Here is a 15,691-nt window from a genome sequence, read left to right as displayed (position 1 = left end):
TATTCTGAATTGGGAAGTATTTGTTGTGCAACACTGGCAAAGTAATGGTTTGTGGCTGTTTTCTTAAATGTGTCTGTAATGACGGTGATCAACTGGTAACCAAAGAAAAATTTTATTTACTGGTCAAGGGGGAAAAGTCACAACCTTGCATTAACAAAGCATGTTTTTTTTCTCATATATATATATATATACTGTATATATATATATATATATATATATATATATATATATATATATATATATATATATATATATATATATACTGTATATATACTGTATATGAACTGACCACATATCGAAAGTCTGAACCTGAGTCTTTCTGTACAAGCCAGAATCGATTATGTACAAACTGACTCGTACCCTTTATGCAATGTACAGTGAGGATGGTGTGTTCAGCCCAGGTCCTCCACACAGTGTACTGTATTAATATAGGAAAATAAGTTGCAGGCACTGTCCTACTTATTTTACAGTTAGTCACGTCAATCACACAACTGCAGCTGCTGGGTGGGCTGATTATTTTACATTGTGGAACAGCTTGCTTGCTACCTGTAAGGAAAAAAACAAAGAGGAATTAGAATTAGAGGCATAGAGGATATCTGTAGTGCATGTTTAGTACACTTACACAGTGGTCGCGTGCATGCAGGAAGTCGAACAGCTCTTCAGTGCACTCTTCTACAGTGTTCGATCTGGAGGTGACGCGGGCCTCACAGAGCTCCAGACGCTCCTTGTAGTGTGCACAGTGTCCAGTTTGCTCACACTTGGCGCGGATTGTTTCTAGGGGGTCCTGAAGGGGACAAAAGAGAGAAAGTCATTGAATTTACAGGGATTGCTATGAAACCACCTACCGTAGCCAGAAAATACAGTGAAATATTCTTGTCTAGTTTACCTATGTCTGCCTTGCAATCACTCCTGTAGATGCTTAAAGGAACCTACCACCAGGTCTTCCTCCTCTTCTTCCTCCTCCTCTTCCTCTTCAGGGGCATCCTCCTCCTAGGCAGTGATGGAAATTTAAAAAATGCATTACAATGTTTGTAAAGTAATTTAAAAAAAAAAAGAACGTTTAATAATGTTAAACGTAAAAATGCAAGGAACTGTGCGAGTACTAGGCTGTTTTAATGGAACAATTACCATGAGGAAAATCGCATGTTCGAGTTACTGTATATTACTAGTGTCCTCAGTTCTACACGTATAACATACACATCGACAATTTCCTCACCAGGCAATGCAAAAGCTCCCATAACATTTACCCCACCCTAGTCAATACAAGTAGCCCTGTAAAAGTTTTCAAATAACACACACAGACTAAGAGCGACCCTACAGACATAAATAATTACGATCTTTTTCTCTACCTCGTCTTCGGGGTCGCCGTTAGTGAGCATTTTTCTCTCGAACACCATATTTGCGCCGAAACGCTCGCCAAAATGTACACGAGCCCGAGTGTACCTCCTGAGCAGATACCCGTCGAGGGCGCTAGGTCGGTCACACTCAGGAAGCGTCTAGAACGTCTTACCGGGAAAAACAATATTATTGGGCAAGGTGTGTGATTGAAGTCAATGTAGTCCAATTGCATCCTGGCAATATGTTAAAGTCCCGCCTATTTTAGCACTTACGTCATCCGGAACGTGTGCTCCCTGAAGTAGAACAATGCCGGACGGAGTAAACAGACGGACTCAAACATGGCGCTTCGCGTAGATGCCACACTTTTAATCCGAAAAATTAGGGATTTAAGGAGTTTAACGTTTAGAAGATATCGAGTCAAAGAGAAATGGGTATGTATGCAATGTCAATGTTATACAATTGATATTCCATGAATGAACTGAAACATGACACGTAGTTACGCGTAAGGTGTGTTTGTAGCTTTGGTATGTGAAGTAGTTTACAAATAATATCTACTGCTTTCAACACTGGATACTTCATTAGATACACCCGCAGCTTCAAATACGAGCCAAAAGTCAAACATTACCCTTTACAAAGGTAATAATACATGTTTAGTGACACTTGATTGACAGTGCCTGCCTATGCAGCTCAGTCACTAAAATATTAAAAACACCGTTTAGTATGATGTGTCTTTCAACACCCCTGTACAACACGTGCAAAGCATTAGTAATAATTTCACAATTGTTCCTACCAAAATATTAAAATAACATCTTTTGTTGGTGCAGTGTAGTATGACCCCAGACTGCAAGCACAATTAACATATTCACTTTTACAGGCTGCTTCGCGCCCCAAGCACCCTCCTACCAGTTTAGCTCAACAGCATTTTGATGTCACCTACAACACTCAGCTGGGGCAACTCTGGCCGTCGGTTCGAGTTGCCCTGCTCTCAGAGAGGAAGTATGGAGCTCTGCTAAATCATTTCTGCAATGATGCTTTTGTAGAAGATCTCCACTCTCAAGGATGTACAGATTTCATCACAGGTACAGACAGAGAAGGTGGGGGATGACATTGTAATCGCTTCTCTTAAAATTGCAGGGTGTCGTGGTTTTTGTGTCATTTTCAAGAAACCACAAATACTGTATGATCTAACCCTAAAGGCTTATTTCATTTTGTTATACACAGTTGATTCTGCATGTTTCCATCGTTTCTGCAGTACGAGCAGGTTTGGAGTGTGACTCAGAATTTGAGGTGGAAAAACGTGATGATGTTGTTCAGCAACAGTCATCACTCCCACATCTCAGTCCTAACATCAAGTGCTTTGTCTTTCCAAGAGGAGATATCACAAGATTCAAGCCAGCTAGGTGAGATTAGTATTATTATGTTAATTGTTTGATTCCTTAGAAAGATGTCTACTCAACACGTCTGCTAAGTGCCAGTTCTCTCTTGCCCTCTAAAGACCAGACATGTCTGGGCTGTTGAGCTACTACCTGATGGATGCCGCGTCAGTGTTGCCTTGCCTTGCACTGGATGTTCACGAGGGCCACAATGTGCTGGACCTCTGTGCTGCTCCAGGAGGAAAGACCTTGGCTTTGCTCCAGACCCAAGCAATTGGTATGTATCTGAAATTGGGATGCTTCGATCAGGGTTTTATGCTGCAGATTCCGATACGATCATCCATGAGTGAGATCGGCTGATCCCGATACCGATCACATGGATTAACTATAATTTTTTTTATTTATTTATGATGAGTGCTGTTGGCCAGGGGCACCGACAATTCCAAGGGCCCTTGGCAAATAGGTAATTAAAAAAAAATAAACGTTTGGCTGGATTGTTTTTTTTTTTGTTGTTGCCTTTATTTGTGTGAAAAGATTTTTGTACTATTTGACACAATTTAAAAAAGGATTAAGAAAGGATCTCCGAACTAACCGCATTGCTTCTTTGTTTTAAAAACAAAACGTCACTGTAGTAAAAAGTCACATTTAGACTCAGAAACCAGAAGCTCGGCGGATAAGTCTGTCTAGCTAGCTGCCGCCAACGTAAAGTACAGCCAGTGACAGCTGGGCAATACGTGTAAACAGAGATGCAAGACTCGTAGAACGGCAACAGGTTTGATAAGGGAGTGATCAAACTCTGCTGACGTCGATTGATATAGCCTGTGTCAAGCTGTCAAACTGAAGCCAGACTACGGTAGTTTTGATTCTTGCGACAATACTGGTGCGTCCCTTTTCGGCTCAATACGAGCCGCGTCATTCTGTTGGCAACCCGATGTGACACAGCATACATGTAGGATGTGTCGCCGCACGTCGATCAGTTTTTGTGATCATCTTTGAATAGTGTTTCTCGGCATATGCCGATCACGTGTTTTTGTTTCAGAAATGGACCGATATTAATTGGTGGCCGATCGATCGGAGCATCCCTAATCTGAAATATTGTGCACTATTTGGGTAAAGGTCTTGGGACGTACATCGTAATTAGTCAATCAATTAATGAATCTATCAGGTCTCTACACATTGGTTTTCCCTGAATCCTAATTATTCATTTAAACAAGATATTTTGTACAATATTAATTGAATGCAGTGAGAAAAGGCTCTTTTCTGTCCCAGCATGCCCCAGTGTACACTTAGCAAGCTTAGATGAGTTTTGGTGTGAAAGAATGTAATGGGCCTGACCTCAACTCTATCTAATGCCAGACTGTGAGCCAGCAGGCCCTCTCTCAGGTCCAACATCAGTTACCTCTGACATGACAAATGCTTTTCAGGATGAACAGACAAATTGTAATTCTCTCCGACACACGAACATTTCGTACAAAGTTCCCAGATGAGTGGAAGGTGTTGCGACCAGCTTTCCTTTGAAATTCTTGTAGGTGTAATGACTAGGTGTCCCAATTCTTTTGCTCTTAAATGCTGCTTCCTGCTGATTGTCTTTCAAAATGATTGCAGATAATATTAACCATGCAGCACTTATCTGCACACTCACAGGTTTTTTGTGTTTAAACGACGCCTCTGTGTCTCGGACATTACGACTGAGAAAGGTGCTCCACAGCTACATACCCAAACAGCTTTTGAGCCAAGAGAGGCTCCGCATCACTTCCTTCGATGGCACCAAGTGGGCGGGAATAGAACCCAACACTTACGACAGAGTAAGGCAGTCATGCTTTTATGTTTATACATTCATTGCATGTATGCATAATCAATCAAATAGTGTTTGTTCTCTGTCTGTGTATAGGTCCTTGTTGATGTTCCCTGTACCACAGACCGACATTCACTCATGGAGGATGACAACAATATATTTACTAAGAGCAGAACCGGTGAAAGACGACAGCTGCCTCAACTACAGCTGGGATTACTACTGTAAGCGGTGAACACATTTCATGGTGTTATGTCAGTGACGTGGGTGGCAAAAGACTTTATTTTTGTCTCGGAACTTTGTTGGTTAGAACACAAAACTTATCCTAGGTCAGTTTTTATTGGGTTGCCGATTTATTTTAGTCAAATTATGTCAGCGAAATGCCGATTATCAAATACAGTAGATACACAATTTCTTTTGCTTTTCCGCTCCATTTTTTTTCAAACTTATGTATATTGTTTGCCCTTAATATATGTCAATTTTATAAATTGGAAGTTTCCTTTAACGGCACTATTTTTTGATGCGCGATTAACATGCACACGTCCTGCTTGACCCTCGGCCGACGCCGTAGTTCGAGGAAGCAGCAGTGACCGTGGAACTCCAAGCGGGAGCAAATATTGGGAAGAAATGGAGAAAGAAAGGGGTATTTTTGATTGGTAAATTTAGCTTCAAAGCCTTGGCAGATGGCTCTCTCAGCAAGACCAAAGTTATTTGTTTGTACTGTCGTTGTGATTGGAATTGTCACGGACTACGTCGTTGTCGACTTGCCAGAGAGAAGCGAGAAGGTATTGAAGCACTGCCGGTATTTTTTTATTGTCATTTAAATAACGTGTGTTTTTTTTTTTCTGTGAGCTGTCTCTTGGCTGATTTATTTATTTTTTGTTTGGAACTGCAACCTAAAATTTGGCTACGATCTGCTAGTTAACGGCAGGCATAGCTGAGGACAGCAATGTGGAGGATTCTGTCAATGTGGCCATGGCTGAGCTAGCAGCGTTGCATTAGCAGTGCCCTAGCTAGTCGTCAACACATCAGTAAAACATATATACATTATAGCGATCTAATTTAGTGTGTATTGTGTAAAACTATGAAAGGAAAAACATCAAATTAAAAACAAAATTAATACAGACCCACCAGTAACAAGTATGGACTTGTTTTTCAGAGCGGTTGTGTACCACAAATGTGCACATTAGCACTCAATACGTTCATCAAATCTTACTTTTATGCATTTGGGAGCAAACATGAGGTTGAAAGAAAAAGGGTAAGATTACAATATAGTAGTCTCGCTGTGTGAATTTCTCTTGGAGATGAATGAAGCATCTACAGTATCTGTGCAGCGTGTGAGAACGGTTCAAGGACTGTCAAGCAAAGTGGGACAAATCGCCACTCGCATTAAACATTCAAAAACTGGCGGATTTCTATCAGTATATTATTTTGTATCAAATAATGGCCCAAATTTCCAAAGTTGATATACCGTTACATTAAATTTGATGTAGTTATCGCTGTAGTTGCGGATTGAATCGTTTACCACAAAGAGGTTTACATCCCTACCTATCATAGATAAAAACTTTTTTTACCTGCGATTATGAGTTAACTATGGGGGAAAAAAACGCGATTACATATGTAAATACCTCGGAAAGTGATAAGGCAATATAACAATCTAGTGCAATGATGTCAAGGTTTATACTTACTGTAATGTGAGTAAACTACAGACTTAATGATAGTAATAAATTGATAATAACCAATGAAATAGTCGACAGACACATACTTTGATAATGAGTAAAGACAATGTACTCACCAGAAATAAAGAGTTAGTAGTCAGTGTAAGAGTGGTTAGACTTAGCATTGTATGCACACAGCGGTTCAGGTGTCTTCTTCCTTGTATTTTGTAAACATCAACTGCTTGTACTGTTTCTTGAAATCGCTCATTTTAGTGCATTGTTTGAGTTCCGTACTCAATCCGTTCCATAATTTGATTCCACATACAGAAATGCTGAACGTTTTTAGTGTTGTCCTTGCCTACAAGTGTTTTAGGTTGAATTATTCCCTAAATCCTCTCTTGTTGAGAATAATTACGGTAAATACGTAATAAATACGTTTTTGTGTAACAGGTTATTGTTTGCTTTATGCATAATTGTAGCTGTTTGAAAGTTTACCAGATCAGCAAATTTTAATAATTGTGATTTTTAGGAATAAAGGGTTTGTATGTTCTCTGTAAGCCACATTATGCATAATAAATGATGGTATGGAGCTACTGAAGCCATGCAAATGAAAGTAATTCGGGCTCGTGTAGTATTGTGTTGTGTAGGCTTGATCATCATTCCTTGAAGTCAGGCAAAGAAGAGTGCACTACTTGGCTGCAACCAGTAGAGGTGCTGTCGATTCAGTCTAGTCCCAAACTTTACAGTCTTCTACTCCTTCAGACATTTGACTTGAAGCCACGTACCCCGACTCCTGGACACTTAAAAAACATAAACCTTTTTATCTTAATTAACTTGAAATATGGAACATAATGGGTTAAGTAATTTTAACAGAATTCCAGGTCAAAATGTGTATTTTGCATGGACATACTTCGATAAAGTTTCATTTGAGCAGTAAGTCTGCATATTAATTTAATACCAAACTGAAGGAGAAAGTTTAACAATCATGATGAAGCAGTATCTGAAGACACAAATACAACCAACGATAAAGCCTCATTTTCCTTTCATCTTGCAGGGCGGGAGTGGTGGCAGCATGTCCAGGCGGTGAGATCGTTTACTCCACCTGTACGCTTTCTCACATCCAGAATGTTGGCGTTGTTGAACAAGCCATCTACTTGGCCCAAGAGAACCACGGCATCCAGCTTCAGGTCAGTATGTGCAACACACAGCGCACGAGTGTAGACGGGATTGTCAACAAAACATTTCAAAATATTTTTGTTTTGTCCTCTCCGAAATTGAATCCACGTGCAGGTAGTGGATCTGCGACCGTTCACACACATGTTCAGGAACACCTTTCACTTCGCTTCTGACCTCCATCTGGGTGAGATGGTCGTCCCACACTTAGCTGCTAACTTTGGACCCATTTATATGTGCAAGTTAAGGAGGCTGACATAGACTGTGCAGTTATTGTAAGATGGGTTTTTACTTTTTGGACTGCGGTTGGTCGTTTGCCGAGCTGAGTTTAAAGTGGATGGATAACATCCATTATGGATAACATCCATTAAGAGTAAAACTATTTTATTGAATACATTGTTCAGTTAAATCAATCTGAATTGTGCATTTAACCCATCATAGTTACACAGTAAGTACACAAGTTACATATTTCCAGGAGCTGAGAAGTAATTTGGTGTGTACACAAAGGAACCTGAGCTTGTGAGTGTACTGCTATCCTTAATACAAAATAATAAAACCTTATCGTCCATTGTAGAGGAAATTAGTTTGTTTCAGCAGCCTTGCTAAGGCCGTTAATGTTTTCCGGTCGGTAATCAAATTAATTAAAACATCACAACGGATGTTGCGTCAGTCGTCATGGTTCACTACTATTACACAGGGAACTAAATAGCCAGTCAACAAAATTGTGGTAGCCCACCCTCAAGGGAACACTGCCCCCTAGTGCTTTGGTAGAGAAATGCAAGTCATGAACGCAGTTTTCAGCTTTAAAGGGATAGTTCAGATTTTTTGACATGAAGTTGTACTGTATGACATCCCCATCAGCATTGTAGTACAGTAACAACGACTTACCCCCCCACGTGGTCTCCTAAGTCCAGTTCTGGTCAGATTTCTGAACGCTTTACTTAATTGTCCCCAGCAACTAAGGGGAACTACGTTCTTCATCACGGATATCTGACCAGAACTGGACTTAGCAGAGCAAGTGGGGGTAAATTGCTGTTACTGGACTACAATGCTGATGGGAATGTCATACAAATTAATGTAAAAAAAAAAGTCCGAACTATCCCTTTTAATCTCATGAAACATCTCTACACTGCACAGTCACTACAAAGTTAATCTCAATTGTTTAACATTATTCTTTTACAAAATTAATGCAATAATTACCTTCTCTGGTAACTAATTACTTTTATGAAGGCGTAATCTTCTCACTAATTGAATTGCTTTTTTGGGGAATTTAACTATTAATAATGACTTCTTTTTTTTTTTTTTTAAGTAGATGGTCCACCACTGATTATAAGACACTAATAGTTATATTTAATAGCCTTTGTGATGTATAAAAACTGACTGCGAGGGGCATCTAATTACAAATAAAACTGTAAAAAGTGAGGGCTTTAACCACTGGAATCAAATTTGAGGTCATAGAGCTGTATGAAAAATGTCTTGATCGTGTATTGTCGTGTATTTGATCACATTAAATTGTGAAAATGTTGAAGTGTCAGGTACATGAGCTTCATTTTCAATAAAATGTGACAAAACCAGTTTTGCTAACTACAGTATTTTAAAAGTTAAAAGAAAGTGATTTATGAAATTAATTAGACTTTGTATATTTTTTGGCCACTAGAGGCCACTAATAAGCTATCACGAAAGGCTATACAGTATGAAGCCAGTAAATCCAGCATGTTTGTCCTGCTCTGTGTCAGATGATAAAGATAAACATTGGGGATGCTTTCAGCTTGAGAAATCACGTGCACAAATGTCTTCACAAATACACCACCCTCTTTTAGCTTTCCAAGGAGGGCTGGTTATTCGTCAGGTTTGATAGCTTTGCCTAATAATGCGATATGTGGCAGGACTTTATAATGAGCAGGCAGGCAATGACTTATTTGAGCATCTCCGTATGTGCATTATGGTGCTGCTTCAGCTCTGCTTTGCATTGGCATCACTCAGAGGTGAAATGCCCCACTAAATGTGAGCGGCGGAGAGGTGCCTCTTTTTCCATCACACCATAGATGACCCTTTATGTTGTCCCGGCCAGTCAATGTAGCATGAAAAAAGGTGTGTAAAAAAAAAATAAATAAAAAATAAGCGTGAGTGTGTGTGTGTCTAACGAGCGGGGCATGCGAGAGTGTCATCCACTCGCCACTGTCATTAAGCTGCTCCAAGCACACTGACTCCCATCCACATTGGACGGCCACGCTGCTCCCAGATGAACATTAAAAAGGCAGCAGAGAGCTAAAATGGGACGTCTGGCCCGGTTTTGCCCCTCCGCTTTTTTATTCCACAGATGAGTGCAGATAATTATCTGAGCGATTGTGAGTGATTACTGTATTACTGCGGTACAAGGGGGATGTATTGGACAATGCAGAGGGAATTAATGACACATAAAAACTATTTTTGTATTGACTGCTTTCGTCTCCAGGGCCTTGAGTGCCTGTTCACATCTCTTGTGATTACCTAAACATATTGTAAATATGTGTTTCCTATGGGGCCCTTACATAAATTTACATGTTTTAACACTCAGGAGACGGCAGTCTGTTAGAGATGAGTTAGCGCTCTATTCGGTCTGTCTCGACTTTATTGAATTGGCCAATGAGGCGCTGTGCAGTTTAGTCTCTGTGTATAAGCCTGCCATAGACAGACGTATGCTGTGTATTAAAAAGATGAATATTACAGGTTTAACCCTATTTCTCTGAGGCCTGCAGAAACAATTTCTATGATGTCTTTTTGTCAATAAAGATGCAAAACACTCATGGTCTTACACATTGTCCCTCATAAAGTACGGCACAAATGTACTCCGTAGATCATTACAACTGAGATCAGTCATTAGTGTCCATACTAATCAGTTTATGACTAAATTAAAGTTTACTGAGCTGTGTGGGGATTTGATTCAGACTGGTCAGCATTTATCCAAAAATGTATAAATAAAATAAAACTTCTCACCAGAGATATCAATTTCTTCTCCTCAGCCTTTGTGGGCGTAACTTGGCTTGTCAAATACTTTTGCTCTGATGAACCAATCAGAGGACGGAAACATGATGCCATTATTGCTGTGAGGGGAATCTGAAATCTGATTGAAGAAATTAATAGTGTTAAAGTGACATGGGCCAGCACTCCTGATTGTGAAGGCCATGGGAAGAAGATCTTGACATGGCAACACAAAGAAGCTGAAATCTTTTTGGACAAAAAGAAAAATCTTCACACATACACACATGCTGGAAGCAGTACAGCCATGAGACACGCTACAAAATGAAAGTAATAGACTGATGGGAATAAGTGAATACATTTTCAAGTAACAAATACCAGAATTTAAGTTGTAAGTGTAGGTGAGTGCTTTTGGTAGTGTTTAGGCCAGCAGAGAAGGCTTTGCTGGCCCTGGCCCTAACCTGACCTCCGGAATAGTCAAACCCATATGTGTGTTTTATCTCACATATACATCTTCATTTCTGTAATAGTGCTTTTCCTTTTCAGGCATATATAATCTTGCTGTTGTTAAGGAAGTGTTTGTCCGTTTAACGTTTCAGGACGGGCATAGGACAAATGTGTAGGTTTTTATGAACTGTGGGGGGTTCTTTTGTTTTGCTTTTTTTGTTGCTTTTGTTCAGGTCGTAGTCAAGCTTGGATGATTTTCCAGGAAATAGTAATTTGCATCAAAAAGGTTTGATGTCTTATATCATTTGTGCTTCTATTAAAAAAAACAAAAAAAACATCTACTAGAAGGCGTTCAAGGCGCTTCCCATGCTAATTAATGAGCATGACAGGGTGACAATTGAAAGGTAACAATTGTTACTGCTTTTCCAAAGTTCCTGTACTTTGTCAATGTTATCTGCGGAGAAGAATCGGTGTGCAAACAGCACATCAAAAATGACGTTCACTGCAAATCAATCAATTTCCTGGACAGTTCATATCACAGCTTGATATACCTGCCATGTTTTTGTGTACTTACTTTTCACAATATCCAGAATTAAATCATCAATCAAGATAAGACCAAACATTATCCAATTTTCATTTTTTCATCACCTGAGTAACATACCTGAGTAATGCAACATAGATATATAACATAAATGAAATATACATAGAATAGAAGATTCTTGTAAAGATCTCTGCACGTTCGGAGATCGTGTCATGTTTGTGATTTTAATGTCCTCAAAAGTAAACTCTACTGGGACTGAACTTTAATTTAATGATGTTAACCAAGATTTTCACATTCAATTTCTGCATGTCACAGCTACAAACAGAATGTGACTTGTAAAACCACCCCTAAGGTTGACACTTTGTCGACCAAATGTGTAATTTGAAGTTAGTCTTTTCCCCAGTGGTAGCTACAAACTTTCTTGGAGCGCACCCTTCTTCTTTTCGGAGGCCCACATTAGAAATGCAGCCGTAAATTTAGGCTGCAACCAGATTAGCGCGAGACAGAATGGGGGTTTTCTTCTCTCTTAAGAAGATTACCCGGGAGGGGCAAGATGGCAGCCGCAGTGTTTAAGGAAAAAAAGGACAAGAAGAAAACAGAAGATGAGGTGGAACTAATGGAGGGTGGCCCCGGATGCAGTTTAGACACCTGTTGTTTTTAATGGCTATCTTTACTATCTTTAAGGCAAAAGTTAGTCCAAGTCTCGTCAGTGCTAGTTGTCTCACTTTGAGTATTGTTTACTCGGAGGCACGTTTTGGCCTTGCAGCTGCAAGCCAGATTGTTCCTCCCCTTTAAGTTCCTGCTGGCGCTTTCCAGGAGAGCTTTGATGTGTATCTGGCCAATGCACACTATTAGAGGGATTTCCCGGGGCCTGACAGCTCAGAGAATATGCTGCGAAATGGCCATGCCAGTGGGCTAAAAGAATGCTGGAAACAGGATTAGGATCATTTTCTGGCAGACCTTGTCACCTCCTCAATTGGCCGAGGTTTCTTACGTTGGCACTTTTCATTCTCGGCATGGTTAAAACCTTTAAGGGAACCATGGAGAGGGGGCAAAGAGAGGCACTGATTGAATGGTACACTGTGATTTTTGTGTGGGGAGGCTTGCTCTGGGGGGTTCTGTGTGGTACTGTGAGGGAGAGGCAGTAAAGCAGTGGGCCTGGGAGGCTTGTTCGCAAACTTGAAAGCTTTAGTTGGTGGTGGTGTCAAAATTTTAAAAATGATGGTGTTTAAAAAAAACAAACAAAAACAGTTAACAATGTAAACAATTAACAGTAGATTAACTAGGTAGATACATTTTTATATCAAATTTAATTGACAGAAACTACTGAACTATTGTTTCCTGTTGTTCTTTCAACAACAAACTTGTACAGTCATCCCTTGCCATTTCACTCTACCATGATAAATATATATGTGTGTGTGTGTGTGTGTGTGTGTGTGTGTGTGTGTGTGTATATATATATATATATATATATATGTATGTATATGTGTATATATATATATATGTGTATGTATATGTGTATATATATATATATGTGTGTATATATATATGTGTATATGTATATGTATATGTATGTATATATACTTTTTATATATAAAAAGTCAAGTGGTAGAGCCGAAAAAATGGCTGTCCATCAAGACACAGGACGGTCTTCGACCCAAATTAAGGCCCTTGCTGGTGCCGACTGCAGCGCAATAACCATCAGACGGCATCTGCGGAAAAAGGGTTTAAAAAAACAAAAAATTAATTGAAAGACCTCCTTCAAAGCCACAAAACTGCCCGTTTAGACTTTGCCAGGGAGCATCAAACACGGGACATTGAAAGGTGGAAAAAAGTTTTATTCTCTGATGAGAAAAAAATTTAACCTCAGTGGCTTCCAACGTTACTGGCATGACAAGGAGATCCCACCTGAGATGTTTTCTACCCGGCACAGTGGAGGTGGGGTCCAATGTGATCTGGGGTGCTTTTCATTCAGTGGAACACTGGAGCTTCAGGTGGTGCAGGGTCGTCAAACGGCGACTGCTTACGTGCAGATGTTGCAGCGGGCATCCCTCATGGTTGAGGGCCCTCGTCTGTGTGGTAACAGCTGGGTTTTTCAACAGGACAACGCTGCAGTTCACAATGCTTGCTTGACCAAGGACTTCTTCAGGGAGAATAACATCACTCTTTTGGACCATCCTGCATGTTCACCTTATTTAAATCCCATAGAGAACATTTGAGGATGGATGGCAAGGGAAGTTTATAAAAATGGCCATCAGTTCCAGACAGTTGATGCCCTTCATGAAGCCATCTTCACCACTTGGAGCAATGTTCCCACTAGCCTCCTGGAAACACTCGCATCAAGCATGCCCAAAGCAATTTTTGAAGTGATTAACAAGAACGGTGGAGCTACTCATTACTGAGTCCTACTGAGAACAGTTTTTGTTCTCGTTTGGAGAGTTTTTTGTTATTTTTTGAGCGATGGTCTCTGAAAACTAGTCAAAACACACTCAACCACGGCTGGCCAGGGAGCCGCACCATAGTGACCACAAGAGAACCGGGCCCCACATTGAGCGGAGCACGGCCACACCCACGAGGCACGCAAGCCAGAAGCGCCAAGGAGGGACATAAAAGCAAGCACCACACAATAGGGCCCTCGAGAGGAGCGAATAGATAAAATACAATAAAATAAGTAATAAGTTCATTAAAAATAATAATAATCTTTAATAAAAATCCCTAATAAAAACACAAGCTACTGTTGTGGCCGTAACCCACGGCAACTTGAAACTCAACTCTGAACCCCCAACATCACTTCCTGTGCGCCACTCATTCTGCCCCCCTGCGGAACACATTTATAGCCACACAAACGAGCACAAGTCTTATTCATGTCTTAAATGGCTTATTTAGTCTTATTATGTCTGCTATATTGGGTAATGCCAGGTGACTATAGGGGTGTTAGTTCATTTCATATTAGAGGGCTCTAATAATGTTAAAAAACAAATTTAGAAGACCGTAAACTGGTTTTCTATGCTATAACTATGAAAATATTGTATTTATAAATAAGCAATTTTACTTCACGGCAGTTCACTTATCACAGTCGGGTCTGGAACCAGTTAACCAGGATAAAGTAGGCATTACTGTTTATGGATTCTCCACTGGAATATACAGATCTACGTATACCTAATGTTGTTCGCGCTGAATATACTGTAAGAGTTTGCATGTGGCTTTAGTGTTGAAAACCCAGAGATGGAAGCACCCTGATCTAGCATCAAGGGCACTTGACCCTGGAGCAGTACAATCTAGCAATCCCTGTTCAACCCCCAGGCGTGTGTTTTGCGGGTGGGAGGGAAGGATGTGTGTGTGTGTGTGTGTGTGTGTGGAGCTAGAACATTTGGGACTATAGTATTGTGTTATGTTAACTAGCCTACAAGGCCTCATGGGAGAAAATCAGGCTATGTACCTGGAAAGGTTCTGGATAACAAGGACATTCACATGTGCTGGATGTATAAGCGTTGTGATGGTATCAGAGGTGCATTCAGGACGCCCTTGGATGAGAACACGCATGTATGTGGTGTAATGAAACACAACAAGGTCAGGGTGTTGTGTCACATCACAGCCACATTCATTCTGCTAATCTTCTCATCTTGTTATCGTAGAAGCATTAATTTAGAACCATCTTACAAATTGCTTCAAGCAGCAAACAAGATGTATTTGTTATTTACACACCAGGAGGAGAGGACTCAGCGGAGCACTGTTATGTGTTTGTGTGGGAACAGCAAGGACACATTTTGGAGATGGACAAGCTGTTTAAGTGCCCCCTCTTGTATGCGTGAGTGTGAGTATGTGTGTGAGCGTGGTTAGCAGCAGGGCGGGGGTCTGTGCGTTTTGACAAACCATGCTGTTAAAGATATAATAGCAGCATAATCACCGCCCCGGGCCGTCATTCTTCAGGATAATGACCTGCTTATTCATTGGGGATGGCTTATGTCTCCATGCAGCTTTTTATTTCACACATTATATTGCTCTTTTTATGTTCTTGCTTCTGCACTCGGATTTTTATTTGTGGTTTTTTTTTTTACCTTAACATCAATGAATCATCTCTGAGATAATTGATTTCCAACCACTTTAGCACAATTATTGTCACTCCTCAGATGTAACTTGACTTAATGTGTGCTGCGTTTTCTTGCAAGGAGTCTTAAATAAGGAGTATTAACTATTAAGTTGTTTGAAATTTTGAACAAGTGTATTTTGTTATTTTAAAAAATAGCTGTCTGACTTGTATATAAAGTAATCCCTCTTTTATTGTGTTTAATTAGTTCCAGACCCAACTGTGATAAGTGAATTTCCACAAAGTATAGGATTCCTTATTTATATATGGAATGCTTTCGTAGTTAGAGCATAGAAAACCTGTTTACGAACCTCTTAAGTACAG

The 15,691-nt window shown here is 40.1% G+C and overlaps 2 protein-coding genes across 3 annotated transcripts; one reads left to right on the top strand and one right to left on the bottom strand.

Moving 5' to 3' along the window:
- Positions 1-229: 229 nt before the first annotated feature.
- On the bottom strand, positions 230-1,498 carry LOC129176857 (cytochrome b-c1 complex subunit 6, mitochondrial-like). Its single transcript, XM_054767326.1, has 4 exons — positions 1,350-1,498; positions 934-990; positions 623-784; positions 230-546 (listed from the first exon to the last, which is right to left on the bottom strand). The coding sequence occupies exons 1-4, from the start codon at positions 1,395-1,397 to the stop codon at positions 514-516; spliced, it is 300 nt and encodes a 99-aa protein (XP_054623301.1). The 5' UTR covers positions 1,398-1,498; the 3' UTR covers positions 230-513.
- A 150-nt stretch (positions 1,499-1,648) lies between these two features.
- On the top strand, positions 1,649-12,745 carry nsun4 (NOP2/Sun RNA methyltransferase 4). Of its 2 annotated transcripts, none has more exons than XM_054768096.1 (8): positions 1,649-1,769; positions 2,213-2,432; positions 2,591-2,738; positions 2,834-2,988; positions 4,356-4,516; positions 4,603-4,727; positions 7,216-7,348; positions 7,452-12,745. In XM_054768096.1, exons 1-8 carry the CDS (start codon positions 1,677-1,679, stop codon positions 7,593-7,595), a joined length of 1,179 nt encoding a protein of 392 aa, XP_054624071.1. In that variant the 5' UTR covers positions 1,649-1,676; the 3' UTR covers positions 7,596-12,745. The 2 variants fall into 2 exon arrangements, with proteins under 2 accessions (XP_054624071.1, XP_054624072.1); XM_054768097.1 differs by having other exon boundaries at positions 2,213-2,417; positions 7,452-12,743.
- Positions 12,746-15,691: the final 2,946 nt, after the last annotated feature.

The sequence above is a fragment of the Dunckerocampus dactyliophorus genome, chromosome 2 (genome assembly GCF_027744805.1).
Source record: "Dunckerocampus dactyliophorus isolate RoL2022-P2 chromosome 2, RoL_Ddac_1.1, whole genome shotgun sequence".
Lineage (NCBI taxonomy): Eukaryota > Metazoa > Chordata > Actinopteri > Syngnathiformes > Syngnathidae > Dunckerocampus > Dunckerocampus dactyliophorus.
This window is presented reverse-complemented; position numbering and strand designations above follow the sequence as displayed.

Bases quoted from the DNA above. Each gene is read 5' to 3' on its own strand.
- LOC129176857 (XM_054767326.1), bottom strand. From the start codon at position 1,397: ATGGTGTTCGAGAGAAAAATGCTCACTAACGGCGACCCCGAAGACGAG. The intron at 991-1,349 runs GTAGAGAAAAAG...ATCACTGCCTAG, and splicing joins ACGGCGACCCCGAAGACGAG to GAGGAGGATGCCCCTGAAGA. The intron at 785-933 runs GTAGGTTCCTTT...TGTCCCCTTCAG, and splicing joins AAGAGGAGGAAGACCTGGTG to GACCCCCTAGAAACAATCCG.
- nsun4 (XM_054768096.1), top strand. From the start codon at position 1,677: ATGGCGCTTCGCGTAGATGCCACACTTTTAATCCGAAAAATTAGGGAT. The intron at 2,739-2,833 runs GTGAGATTAGTA...TGCCCTCTAAAG, and splicing joins ACAAGATTCAAGCCAGCTAG to ACCAGACATGTCTGGGCTGT. The intron at 4,517-4,602 runs GTAAGGCAGTCA...GTCTGTGTATAG, and splicing joins AACCCAACACTTACGACAGA to GTCCTTGTTGATGTTCCCTG.